The sequence below is a fragment of the Lissotriton helveticus genome, chromosome 4_1 (assembly GCF_964261635.1).
Source record: "Lissotriton helveticus chromosome 4_1, aLisHel1.1, whole genome shotgun sequence".
Classification (NCBI taxonomy): Eukaryota; Metazoa; Chordata; class Amphibia; order Caudata; family Salamandridae; genus Lissotriton; species Lissotriton helveticus.
The window spans coordinates 166,908,287-166,922,499 of NC_136063.1; the positions used below are offsets into that span (position 1 = coordinate 166,908,287).

The 14,213-nt window shown below is 50.0% G+C and overlaps 1 protein-coding gene across 1 annotated transcript; it reads left to right on the forward strand.

Annotated features, from left to right (window-relative positions):
• The first annotated feature begins 276 nt into the window (after positions 1-276).
• On the forward strand, positions 277-4,233 carry LOC144827086 (stonustoxin subunit alpha-like). The gene has a single exon (XM_078685530.1). The coding sequence runs from the start codon at positions 581-583 to the stop codon at positions 3,251-3,253; it is 2,673 nt and encodes an 890-aa protein (XP_078541656.1). The 5' UTR covers positions 277-580; the 3' UTR covers positions 3,254-4,233.
• Positions 4,234-14,213: the final 9,980 nt, after the last annotated feature.

The following is a 14,213-nucleotide window of genomic DNA, read 5'->3' on the forward strand; positions in this document are numbered from 1 at the left end:
TCTTAATGTGAATAACGTAAATGATGCATAGTTATGACAACTTTTTTTCTAAAATATTGACTGGAATAAAACATTTGGTTGGCATGACAACGTGTGTATTGAATACCGCTTTCTTTTGGGTTACTTTCACTCACTCAGAAATGGACCCTGTTGTACCTGCTGCTCTCTCTGAAACTTTATCTTGAACTTACTATCTTAATAAATTACCACCTTAAGTTTACCAGGAACAGGACTTCGTTTTGATTACAACCGACCCAGCATCAAGGATCGATTGGTAGAAGCAACCTGGTTGCAGGCTCTCTTGTAGTCCTTCTATGTCAATGATTGTGAAACTCAAGAAGAACAAGGAGAGGTTACTGCAAACAAGGTATTAAACCAGAACAGGACCAGTTTCTGGCCTCTCATTGCAAAGTTCCTGAGTGGTGTCGTGCCACAGAACGTCACAGCTCACTCTTAGGCGCTCACAAATCAAAACACAATTTCCCACTTGGCTTCAGTGGGCACTCGTGTTGGGAATAAAATAAAGCTGACGGCAGCGCTGAATCAACCAGCCAAGGATGGTATAATTCAGTTGAACAGGATGGCAACTGTAAACTCAGCCTTTCTCCACGAGCTTCCAACCCTTGGGCGTCCCTTTCAGCTTGGTGTGCTCTATGACTGCTGCAGCGATGAGCTAGTTCCAGGTGTTGCACTTTGGGACAGTGAAATGATAGAGAAAGACTTGAGTGTAGCTCAAAACTGTAAGACGGAGTTCAAAGTCATTGCATCCGTCTCCATTGACGAGAAATATTCTGCCCTTGGTGCATCGACGTCTTTAAAAGGAAGCCTTTTGGTGGGTTTAGTGGAAGTGAGTGGGCCAGCAGTGTACTTGAACCAGACAAATACCTCCAAGCACCAAGCAAGAGTTGCTTTACATTACTCTGCAACAACAAGGATTGAACAACTGGCTATGGAGCATTTAAACCCCGATAGCCCCTTCTCTCTGGGCATTCTTGACCAGAACATGGGCACCCATGTGGTCACTGCTGTACTGTATGGAACGCAAGCTTTTTTTGTGTTTGATCGCCATGTGTCTTCCCCTGAGTGCATGCATGATGTTTATGAGGACTTAAAGTCAGTGGTAGGAAACATTCCAATAATTGCCACTGAAGGTCAAGGGGTCATTGCAAACAACGCAAAAGATGAAACTGAAAAGTTAAAGTGCGAATTCTATGGGGATTTTGCTCTGGAACATAACCCTTGTACTTACAATGAACCCGTTAATATTTATAAAACACTCCTTGGCCTTAAAGAAGAGAATTCTGTACCTGTGAAAGTGTGGCTATATCCGCTAAGTCAACTAGAATGCAGAACCCCTCGGTTGGTGCACAGCATAAGTAAAAGGCTGATCGATGATATTCAATTGGCTATAGAAGAGCTGAATGATGTAAACATGCAGTGTAATGACATGTTGAACCAGCTGGCTGCTGTACATTTCCCTGGCATTAAGAGTAAAGTCCAGCAATTCCAAACTCTCTTAAAGCAGTTCCGAGAGTCCTTCCAGAAGGATATGGCCAGAGTTTTACCATCCATCCGTAGAGGAAAAGAAGATGAACAAGTGCTTACTGGCATCCTAATGCGAAAAGATCAATCTCCATTCAGTGCCTCAAAAGTTACTGAATTTTTGAAGGCAAAGTATATTGAGATAAATCTTATAAACTACTTTCTTGAGGTGCTATCCAAGTTGAACGAAATAAGAATTGTTTCCTGTGATATTAATCAAATAATGCTAGACCTCAACACTGAGGATGTTCTGTCTTTTACATTCACCTCATTAGGAGAGGAAGATAAGTATTTACTGGAGCTCAAATGCTGGCTACAGTCAGAACACATGAGCAAATCTTTTCAGCCAATGTTGAGTTTTGAGTGCGAGAAAGAAAAGCCCAATGAGTGGTTCAGTGATGCAGATATAAGACAAAAGATGGTAAATCTCTCCAGGGTATTTTTAGAGTTTGCAAATCAGAATAGGTTGAATCAGAAGATTACGTTTATTGTGTCTGCCCACCCAGACCCAACCAATCGGGGATCTTCAATCTATTTGTATGAAGCAGGGAACCTGACCAGTAGAGACTTCCACCCCCCTCAATCTGATCCTCCTGCTATTTCCAAAATATCACATGATACTGTATGGCTGAAGCCCAGCCCATTGACTGGAACTGATGAGATGTTCGGTTGCAGAGTGGAATTCAAGCTTATGGAACAAAAGAGCTGGAAGTCGATAGAAGGAAGTTATACCAAAGACTGCACCATAACAGATTTATATCCGAACTCCCAGTACCTGTTTAGGCAATTTACAGTGCTTGAGAGGTGGATAGCCTTGCCCAGCGAAACCGTTGGACCAATAAAGACCCTGCCAACTGACCCACCTAGATTTTTGGTAGTCCTGCATGAGAAAACAAATACTTCCCGACTCACCTGGCTGGAGCCAGATAACATGGGAGTTGGAGTCAAGATAGGTGAATACAAGATAGAATATATGAAAGCGGAAGATGGTGGAAGTGAGTGGGCAGAGATAAAGACAAAGGTCAGGGTCGAATCATGGATAATGGAGGGACTGAAACCTGATATGTCCTACAGATTCAGGGTGTTTGCCATTTGTGGAGATGCGGGAAGCAGTGATTCCAGTGAGGAGTATCTTTTTCCTGCTGCAGTGGAAGCACTTTCTGCAGAATTGGAGAGGAGACGTCTTAGTTCACATAAACAAATGGTGACTCTGGATCCAGACACATCACATTGTGAGCTTGTCCTGTCTGAGAGTCACAGACGTGTAGGAGGCACAGAAGTAGCACAAACTGTTCTTGACAATCCCAAGAGATTTGCTGTTGACACATGTGTGCTAGCAAAGGAAGGGTTCTCTTCCGGCAGGCATTACTGGGAGGTCGAGCTGCTGCAGGATGGCTTGGGATGGCGGGTGGGGGCTGCCAGCGAGACTCTAAACAGAAAGAAAGGTTTCAGACGGTCTCCTAAAGAAGGACTCTGGGCTCTGGAGGGCGATGGTGAGGTGTACTGGGCTTGTCTGTCGCCTGACACCCGCCTGTACTTGCGTGAAAGCCCCAAGAAGCTGGGAATATATCTGGACTACGAAGCAGGGCTATTATCGGTGTACAATGCTGCCACCATGGAGCTGTTGTATGCTTTCACCCATGCTTCCTTCACACAAAAGATATTCCCATTTTTCTATCTTTGGCCTCAAGCAGACCTGAGACTTGTGTAGAAGAAGGCATCCTCTGCGTAGGTGAAGGGTATGTCATGTAAAAGTGTTTCTTGGCCTTTGTTATACACCTTTTATATGAACCACAGTATTCTTAAACCTAAGCCTGTGTAACTGGTATATGCAGAATAGCACATGAGTATGAAGCATGGCAAGATCAACACATCCACGCAGACTTTGGCTAATCTTTTATTCTGTAGCCTCAATAACGCAGATCGTTTGCTAGAATATTGACATAATGCAGCAGCGGACTCTTGAATACTTTGGCTAGCACATTGCAGAACTTAGTAACCAAAAGATTAATAGAGGACTTGATGTTCTTAAGGAATGGGCTCTGCAAAGCAAGCAAACGCTCACAGAGATGTATTTTTGTGGGTATTCACGAACAATTATAAAAATTAGCATGAGACAATTAGACCTTAAGTAACATTCAAATGCACCAGGCATATGTGGTGCAGTAAGTATGGCAAAGTGCGCAGAACACCCTCATGTGTCAAGAATGTGTAAGGAAATGAGAGTCTTCACATAGAAAATTTTGCACAGCCTCTGCCACCAGTGGCCGTTTTACCCCTGAGCTTTAGGTCTCTGGACTCTTTATGGACGAGAGGATTCATGTCAAGGCCCTATGACTCACCTACATGACTATCCAGAAGACTGTAGTTTATGCAGTAATCATTTCCACCAACCAAGACCAACTAAACCTTCATATCGATCATCACCACTTTATTCCCACCCCCAAATATTAAAATAAATGCTGAGGCTCATAATTGTTGTCAACACAAGAAACAGTGCTTGGGAACTCGATTCTACACAGGATGCGTTGCTATTAGAATGTCATGAAAACACCTCAGAATTCCCAGTTTTCCACCTACCAATATTAATTGAGGGATGTTCTAGAACCGATTCATATTTTACATGTAACACAGAGGTACAACAAAGGGGGCTAATTTATATATGGCTGGTAAAATGCGTTACATAACTACACAGAGGCATGTTACATACAACATAGATTAAAAACTGATTACATACATGACAGCTGAGAATTAGGTTTTGGATGTGAGATTGGAAAGCAACATTGTTGATAGAGTGATGCATCATACAAGACAACAGTACACAACACTATACGTGTGACATGTTTGAGGAATGTTTTAGGGGGTAGTCTTGAAAAACAGAATTTCATGGCAGCCTGTTAGGGGTTGATGGCTTCATGAGTGATACCTGCAAATGATTATATTGATGCTAGGGAAACTGATCATTTAATTTAGAGCCATTTGCTTTGATATTCCCCTGACACAATGGCAGAATGCTTCTTAATTATCCTTATTGTGTAATTATGCCCCAAAACTGAAAAGTCTGACCACTGGCAATCCATCGGGTTAGTATTCCAACACCTCGTTCTTTTGCCTACCGTGCCACCTCAGATTAGACCCAGCCATATGCAAAGCAGTCCTGGTCCTGCTCCAGTGGGAATGGTCCAGCTTGTACTGCCATGCTAGGTCCTCTCTGAACCGGAACACAAGCAACCCAAGACCAGATTAGCCCTAATTGAGTCAGGTGTAGCTTGGTTTCCAGTGGCACAGTGAGCAAGGAACCTACATGAAGGCAGTACATCAAACATACAAGTGGTGACGGGAGGATAGTTGCTGTGCTGGACTTGAGCCTGTCTCTGGGGTCATCTCAAACTTTTTGCCTTCACACTCCTATTTTCTTAACCTGTTGTGTTGGCTTTTAGGGCTTTGTGCACTTTACTACTGCTAAACAGTACTCAAGTGCTCGTGCTTTCTCATTTAAACATGGCAGAATTGGCTTGCACCCAATTGGCTCCTTTAATTTAGTTGTAAGTCTCCAGTAAAGTGGTAGGACATGCACCCAGAGCCTGTAAAGTAAATGCTACTAATGAGCCTGCAGCACTGATTGTGCCACCCACTTACGTAGCCCCTTAAACATGTCTCAGGCCTGCTATTGCAGGCTATGTGTGCAGTTTTAGACTGCAATTTGGACCTGGCAAAATAAACATGTTGCCAGGCTGAAACCCTCCTTTTTAATACAGAATAAGTCACCCATAGAGGAGGCCCTAAACAGCTCATGGGGCAGGGTGCAATGTATTTAAAAACAGTGGCGGTTTTTGCCCTTGGACGTGGGGGCTATGCCCCCCGCCATCTGCAGCTCCCCTTTAATATTTGTTAAACTATTTTAAACAACTGTTTCTGCAGTAGATCACTGCCTGGCTGTCTCTGACTCTTATTCAGAGGCAGGGTCAGGCAGCCATATACTGACAGGCCAATCCTGCACATGTGTGCACAAGTGGCATGCTTGGGGATAGTGTTGACATTATCACACAGGGCTTATCTTCCTATAGCCCACAATTCACATGAAAAGAGATAGTAACCTTGTAGAGGCGCATCGCATAGTCGAAAAAAAGCATGGGCAGGAGGTGTGTGCAGTAGCTCTGTGTTAGACCTGTCTGCCCTTTGGGTAGTCCCTCCTAATTATTTATTTATTTTCGTCCCCTTTTTGCCCCTCAAACTTTTTATTTTTGATGTCCACCGGACTTTTCAAGTGTTGACCAGGGGGGGTAGGTGCTCCTTGACCCCATTGTTCCTCTCAGACCCAGAACCCCACCCCCCCTTTTTTTCTGAGGTAAAGCCTAGATACACAAAATGGTGGCCAGTAACTGCCATAACGGACACTGGAGGAGAGGGGCCCATAGGATAGCCTAGGGATGCTCTAGAACCTTCTAGCTGGTTCTGGTAGCCTGAGGTCAGCCTATATAAAGGTTAGAACCAGGGCGGCCATTTTAGGGTTTTGGGCAGAGAAAGTGTGAGGTGGGACTGGTCAGGAGTAAGGCGACTTAGCGAGGAGGAGCATGCACTGAGAGGGGAGAGATCGACCTGTGGGCAGGCTGCCCTTCTAGGCTGACGTGACCCCTTATCTCTCGACCGAACCCTGCCTCCGTGGTAACCTCACTTGCCCTCAGTTTATATATCCCTGCTTGCTCCTGAATGCCCAGCAAGGAGTGAGGAGTAGGGTGAAGCTGAGGTTGGCGTGGACACAGCCCCAGCGTGTTAACTGATCCTTCCCTGCTGCTATCGGAGGAAAATTACCTGGCCGAGTTGCGAGAGCGGCCCCCTGCTAGTGCGCTGTGTGGGGTCTCAGCTGCGGACGCTGATAAGAAAAGCCTACCGCGCGGGTGTCCCGACCTGCTGTCGTCCGTTCCTTCGGAGGAGGCGTGAGAGGGCACAGGACAGCTGATAGCGTGGCCGAAGGGCTCCAGAGGCAAGGCTCCGGTGACGTGAGAGGAGGCGTGAGGGCGCCGGAAGAGGTCGGCTACAGGCGGAGTTCGCTGTGGGAGGAGTCGGCGAGGAGGAGTGTGCGGAAGTCCGCCGAGCGCTGCCGCGGGTCGCGCTCCGAAGAACGCCTGCCCTCCTGTCGAGGAACTCTGCCGAGCGCTGGGGTGTGACGCGCACGGAAGGTCGCCTGCTCTCCTGTCAGGGGAGAGAGCAGGATACCCCCATCCACGACGGAAAAGGCCCTCGAGGGGAGAGAACGGACGGTAACTGGATCTCGAGAGCTACACTGCAAAGTAAGCTGGGAAGATGGGGGGAGCGGCAGAAACAACAGGACTAGCCCAAAAACACTGACAGACCAGGAGAACTGAGCAGTATTGCACCTAGACTTTACCAGCAGTGACCCCTCAGAACAGCCCCGGCTGGCTCCAGGGTTACTCAGGCGAGAGTGACTATTGAGAAAGAGGGGCATATCAGACCAGCTGATTCTCCATAGCTATTGGAGGGAAGTAGAGCTGAGAGAGGGGAATCTACAGGGCAGGGCTGCGCATGTGTGAGACCCAGAGTCTTCTCCTTTTTGAGTGGGGTTTGGGTATGACAAGTGTAAATGTGATATAACCTGCCTGTTCTCTCCCAACCTTACAGCTGATTGAATCCTTCTTCATACGTAACAGGAGGAAGGGTACTCCTATCTATGGTGTCATCCAACAAAATTGTTAACCCTGAGCCATCTTGAGTACAGTTCATGTCAGCCTGCACTCTTGAAATTAAATATGTGGAGGTGTAGCGTAATTGAATTGAGAAAGTCTTATCACTAGGAAGGGGTATAAGAGCGTTTACTGAAAAATCTTACCAATGCACAAAACCTATAGAAGGATGTAAATGATAACCGTGCCAATGTAAAACAGTTAGTTTGAGTGAACTTAATTACATTAAGTTTTGGATCAGCTAAAAGAAGAAGAAACTAAGAAAACTTTTATAAAGCAATCCATATTTTCCTAAAGCTGGTGTAGTGTCCTTATTTTTGAGTGGATGGACGTTATGTTGCTGAAGGGTGTGACGCAAACTTAACACATGTACCTTCGAATTAGGCCTTCCTACTTGGTGCCAAGCTACCCTATGTGACTTGGTGACCCCAGGTCCAACATAATTGGTGTCTAGCGGTGGGATCCGAACTGTTTTTGCGTCCACTCTGAAGTAACAAAGTGTACTCCACAGGCCTACACCTGGAGTTTTCTCCTTGCGGACTCCCTAATTATATTTTTGGTTTTCCAAATGTACTCCTTTTGGTGGGTGGAGGTAGCTTCGAATTGCCCCTTTTAAACCAATTCTTCCCGAGTGGTTGTCCCTATATCTTTCATAAGCAAAATGGAATTTGCTCTGGAGGAACTGGAAACCTATTCTGCAGCCCAGCTTAGAGACTTTTGCCAGAAGATGGGAGTTTTTTTTAAGCGTGGTGCCAAGAAAGGGGAACTCCAGACCAGTTTGAGGGCTTGGGTGGCAGCACATGGAGAGGGAAAGGAGGAGGAGGAGGAGACGGACCGGGACACAGTCATAGGAGTAGATGGATTGTTCCAACCTGAGATGGGGAACATACTACCAGGACCTAGGACCTTTTCAAGGGAAGGCAGCAGTGTCTCCGGGAGAAGCTTAACCGAAGCTGAACTAGTGGACAGGAGGGAAAAGAGACAGCTAAAGTGGGAGTTAGCCAAGATGGAAAAGGAGAAAGAGGAACAGAGGATGGCTCACGAGTTGAAACTTAGGGAGCTAGAACTCAAGGTCCTACAGATAGGACCCTCCAATTCTCCAAATGGTGGCAGCGAAACAAAAGAACTGACCAGGGAATCCAGACCCTACCTACCTAAGGATATAGTTGCCAGCTACAGCCCAGGGGATGATATCGCCAAGTGGCTGGCTGCCTATGAGGTCTCCTTAAGAGCCCATGGGATCCAGGAAAAACACTGGGGGGGGTGGCTTGTACAAGTACATGCCTCCTGCAGAACGGGATACACTATTGGCCCTAGAGCAGGATGAGCAGACCCACTACCCCACCATGAAAGTGGCGCTGATCAAAAAGTTTGGACTGACCCCAGAGAAGTACAGGCAAAAGTTCAGGGGAAGTCACAAGTTAGGCACACAGAATTGGGTGGATTTCCTGGACTATACAAGGAAGGCACTAGAGGGTTGGATACAAGGCAGCGAGGTGAAGGACTATGAGGGGTTGTATGACCTTATTCTCAAAGAGCACCTACTCGAGAAATGTTTTCCCGAGCTGCGTCAACACCTGGTGGACGGCAAGCTGACCAACCCCCGGAAGCTTGCAGAGGAGACGGACATCTGGGCAAGTACCCGGGTGTCCTTAAAGGGGAAAGGAGGGGATTCCCAAAGGGCCGGACAGGGCGCCCCCCAGAAGAAAGAGGGGGGAGATAAAAAGAGGGAGTTCTCAAAAGGCCCCCAAAACAGTTTCCAGGGAAAGGGAACAGGATTCATCCCTAAGGCTAACCCGCCCAGAAACCCTTATCCTGGCCAAAGTCAGCAGCCAAGGGTTGTTAACTGTTTTGAGTGTGGTGGTGTTGGACATTATAAGGGAGACATCAAGTGCCCAAAGAGACCACCCCCTCCCACCGGAGGAAAAGCCCCGGGAGTAGCTAGTGTAGTGCTCGGGGAGGAGTTGCCCTTAGATAAGGGGGGTGAGTGGGCGGGTGTCACCTTAGTGTCCCTGGGAGATCGGGAGATGGTTCCTAAGATCCAGGTGCCCTCAAATACTGTAGAGTATGGGCAATGGGTCACCATCAATGGCCAAAGAGGGGAGGCTCTGAGAGACCCAGGAGCCAGTATGACTATGGTAAGGAGTCAACTGGTGTCTCCGGAGCAGGTGATTCCACATGTACTCCACCCCGCCGCGATGGCTGACGGCAGATTGGGCCACTACCCTGTGGCCGAGGTTCCCTTTGAGTGGGAAGGGGTTGCAGGTTCACTTCGAGTTGCCGTAAGCCCTGCCGTGCCAGTCGATTGTCTGTTGGGAAATGACATGGAGCACAATGCTTGGAAGGAGGTGGAATACCGGACTCATTCGGAGGTGCTGGGTACACCTGACTGGGCCTGTGCAAGCACAAGGTCTGCGACTACCCGGAGAGGGAGTTCGCCTGGGCTGGAGCCTGGAACAATGGCCCAGCCCGCTGTCAAAAAGGGAAAGAACCGAGGACAGGAGAAGCCTGCTTCGGCTTCCACGCCCCATGAGACAGATCGGCCACCTGCGGTGGTGGACCAGGAGTCTGTGGGGGAGGAAGTAGTCTCCCTGGAGGACCTACCTATCCCTGCTGAGTGGCACGTGGAAGGAGGGCCTACCAGGGCGGAGTTTTGTAAGGGCCAGAAGGAGTGCCCTACCCGTGAGGGACTGAGGCGACAGGCCGAAGCCCAGGCAGCAGGGAACGTTGCAGGGCACTACCATATTTACTGGGAGGACGGACTCCTCTACAGTGAACCCAAGGTACCTTTGCCCGGTTCATCACAGGCCTTGGTAGTCCCTCAACGATACCGAGCCTTTCTTCTAGAATTGGCTCATGAAATTCCCTTGGCAGGACACTTAGGACAGGACAAGACCTTTGCCCGGCTTGTCCCCCACGTTTACTGGCCTCAGATGAAAGTGGCATCCGACACATACTGTCGGACATGTGTATCCTGTCAAGCCAGTGGGAAGACAGGGGTGAAGCCGAAAGCTCCCCTGGAACCACTTCCTGTCGTTAGCACCCCCTTTGAAAGGGTGGGCATCGACATTGTGGGGCCATTGGATCCACCGACTACAGCTGGTCACAGGTTTATCCTGGTTCTGGTGGATCACGCCACACGGTACCCAGAGGCAATTCCTCTGAGGACTGTCACTGCACCTGTAGTGGCTAGGGCCCTGATGGGGATCTTTACCCGAGTGGGTTTCCCCAAGGAGGTTGTGTCCGACAGGGGGACCAACTTCATGTCAGCGTACATGCGGGCTATGTGCAAGGAGTGTGGAGTTACCTACCGGTTTACCACTCCTTATCACCCCCAGGCCAATGGCCTGGTGGAAAGGTTCAACAAGACCTTGAAAGGCATGATAAGAAGTCTGCCTGAGAGCCTGCGGAAGAAATGGGACGTCCTCCTACCCTGTTTGCTATTTTCCTACAGGGAAGAGCCACAGAAGGGAGTGGGCTTCAGCCCCTTTGAGCTACTGTACGGGCACCCTGTGCGTGGACCTCTCAGCCTGGTGAAGGATGGATGGGAAAAGTCTCCCAGAAAGCCTCCCCAGGATGTGGTGAGCTACATGCTGGCCTTCCGGAGCCAAATGGCAAAGTTGTGGAAGCAAGCTTCTGACAACTTGGAAGCCAGTCAAGCAGTAATGAAAGAGAGGTATGACCACAACGCTCACCCTGTGGAGTTGGAGCCTGGCCAGAAAGTGTGGGTGATGGAACCTGGAGAGCTAAATGCTCTCCAGGATCGCTGGACAGGCCCCTTTGAGGTGTTGGAGAAGAAGGGTAAGTCCACCTACCTGGTGGATCTTAAGACCCCTCGACAGCCCCTACGGGTGCTACATGCTAATCGCCTCAAACCCCACCATGAGAGGCCCGAGGTCATCTTGATGATGGTGACTAATAGAGGAGAGGAAGCGGAAAGCGAGCCTCTCCCTGACCTTTTTTCGTCTCAGGAAAAGGATGGGTCGGTGGAGGGAGTGATTCTCTCCCCATCCCTAACTCCTGAGCAGCGGGAGGACTGCCGCCAGATATTGGAGCAGTACTCTTCGTTGTTCTCCCTTGTCCCGGGAAGGACCCACCTGTGTACCCATGATGTGGACACAGGAGACAGCCCACCATTGAAGTCTAAGACCTACCGGCTGTCAGACAAGGTGAAGGCCAGCATCCACGGTGAGGTTACCAAGATGCTGGAGCTAGGAGTCATTGAACCTTCCAGTAGCCCCTGGTCCAGTCCGTTGGTGCTAGTACCAAAAGCTGCTCCACCGGGCACCACTCCAGAACTGAGATTCTGTGTGGATTACCGGGGACTGAACTCAGTGACCAAGACTGATGCACATCCGATCCCTAGGGCGGATGAACTTATTGACCGGCTGGGAGCTGCCCAATATCTGAGTACCTTTGACCTTACTTCAGGGTACTGGCAGATCTCCCTTACAGATGGAGAAAAGGAAAGGTCAGCCTTCTCCACGCCTGAGGGCCACTACCAGTTCTGTGCGATGCCCTTTGGGCTCAAGAACGCCCCTGCCACTTTTCAGCGGCTGATGAACCAGGTCCTCTCTGGAATGGAGGCTTCCTCCGCTGCTTATCTGGATGACATTGCCGTCTTCAGCAGCAGTTGGGAGGACCATTTGTGTCACTTGCAAGCTGTTCTCCAGGCCCTGAAACAGGCTGGCTTGACAATCAAGGCCAGTAAATGTCAGATTGGGAAGGGGTCGGTTGTGTACCTAGGCCACTTGGTGGGTAGGGGAACAGTGCAGCCCCTCCAGGCAAAGATTGAGGCAATCATGGCCTGGGAACCTCCCAAGACCCAGACTGAGGTCCGAGCTTTCCTGGGCCTCACAGGTTACTACCGTCGCTTTGTGAAGGGGTATGGCACTATTGTAGCGCCCCTCACAGAGCTCACATCCAAGAAACAACCTCGACGGGTAGTCTGGACAGAGGCTTGTCAGCAAGCCTTTGTGAAATTGAAGCAGGCAATGTGTGCAGCACCGGTCCTGAGGGCCCCAGACTTCTCCAAGGAGTTCATTGTCCAGACAGACGCATCAGAGCATGGCATTGGGGCAGTGTTATCGCAACTCAATGAAGAGGGTCTGGATCAGCCTGTAGTCTTCCTGTCCAGGAGACTGCTTCCTCGGGAACAGAAGTGGAGTGCAATTGAGCGGGAAGCTTTTGCGGTGGTATGGGCTCTGAAGAAGTTGCGGCCATACCTATTTGGCTCGCACTTCCTGGTTCAGACTGACCATCGACCTCTTCGTTGGCTGATGCAAATGAAGGGGGAGAATCCCAAGCTGTTGAGATGGTCCATCTCCCTACAGGGAATGGACTTCCGGGTGGAACATCGGCCTGGAGTGGACCACGCCAATGCAGACGGTCTCTCTAGGTATTTCCGCCTTAGTGATGAGGACTGGGGGGGGGCGCGTGTTAGACCTGTCTGCCCTTTGGGTAGTCCCTCCTAATTATTTATTTATTTTCGTCCCCTTTTTGCCCCTCTAACTTTTTATTTTTGATGTCCACCGGACTTTTCAAGTGTTGACCGGGGGGGGGGTAGGTGCTCCTTGACCCCATGGTTCCTCTCAGACCCAGAAGCCCCCCCCCCTTTTTTCTGAGGTAAAGCCTAGATACACAAAATGGTGGCCAGTAACTGCCATAACGGACACTGGAGGAGAGGGGCCCATAGGATAGCCTAGGGATGCTCTAGAACCTTCTAGCTGGTTCTGGTAGCCTGAGGTCAGCCTATATAAAGGTTAGAACCAGGGCGGCCATTTTAGGGTTTTGGGCAGAGAAAGTGTGAGGTGGGACTGGTCAGGAGTAAGGCGACTTAGCGAGGAGGAGCACGCACTGAGAGGGGAGAGATCGACCTGTGGGCAGGCTGCCCTTCTAGGCTGACGTGACCCCTTATCTGTCGACCGAACCCTGCCTCCGTGGTAACCTCACTTGCCCTCAGTTTATATATCCCTGCTTGCTCCTGAATGCCCAGCAAGGAGTGAGGAGTAGGGTGAAGCTGAGATTGGCGTGGACACAGCCCCAGCGTGTTAACTGATCCTTCCCTGCCGCTATCGGAGGAAAACTACCTGGCCGAGTTGCGAGAGCGGCCCCCTGCTAGTGCGCTGTGTGGGGTCTCAGCTGCGGACGCTGATAAGAAAAGCCTACCGCGCGGGTGTCCCGACCTGCTGTCGTCCGTTCCTTCGGAGGAGGCGTGAGAGGGCACAGGACAGCTGATAGCGTGGCCGAAGGGCTCCAGAGGCAAGGCTCCGGTGACGTGAGAGGAGGCGTGAGGGCGCCGGAAGAGGTCGGCTACAGGCGGAGTTCGCTGTGGGAGGAGTCGGCGAGGAGGAGTGTGCGGAAGTCCGCCGAGCGCTGCCGCGGGTCGCGCTCCGAAGAACGCCTGCCCTCCTGTCGAGGAAGTCTGCCGAGCGCTGGGGTGTGACGCGCACGGAAGGTCGCCTGCTCTCCTGTCAGGGGAGAGAGCAGGATACCCCCATCCACGACGGAAAAGGCCCTCGAGGGGAGAGAACGGACGGTAACTGGATCTCGAGAGCTACACTGCAAAGTAAGCCGGGAAGGTGGGGGGAGCGGCAGAAACAACAGGACTAGCCCAAAAACACTGACAGACCAGGAGAACTGAGCAGTATTGCACCTAGACTTTACCAGCAGTGACCCCTCAGAACGGCCCCGGCTGGCTCCAGGGTTACTCAGGCGAGAGTGACTATTGAGAAAGAGGGGCATATCAGACCAGCTGATTCTCCATAGCTATTGGAGGGAGGAAAGTAGAGCTGAGAGAGGGGAATCTACAGGGCAGGGCTGCGCATGTGTGAGACCCAGAGTCTTCTCCTTTTTGAGTGGGGTTTGGGTATGACAAGTGTCAATGTGATATAACCTGCCTGTTCTCTCCCAACCTTACAGCTGATTGAATCCTTCTTCATACGTAACAGGAGGAAGGGTACTCCTATC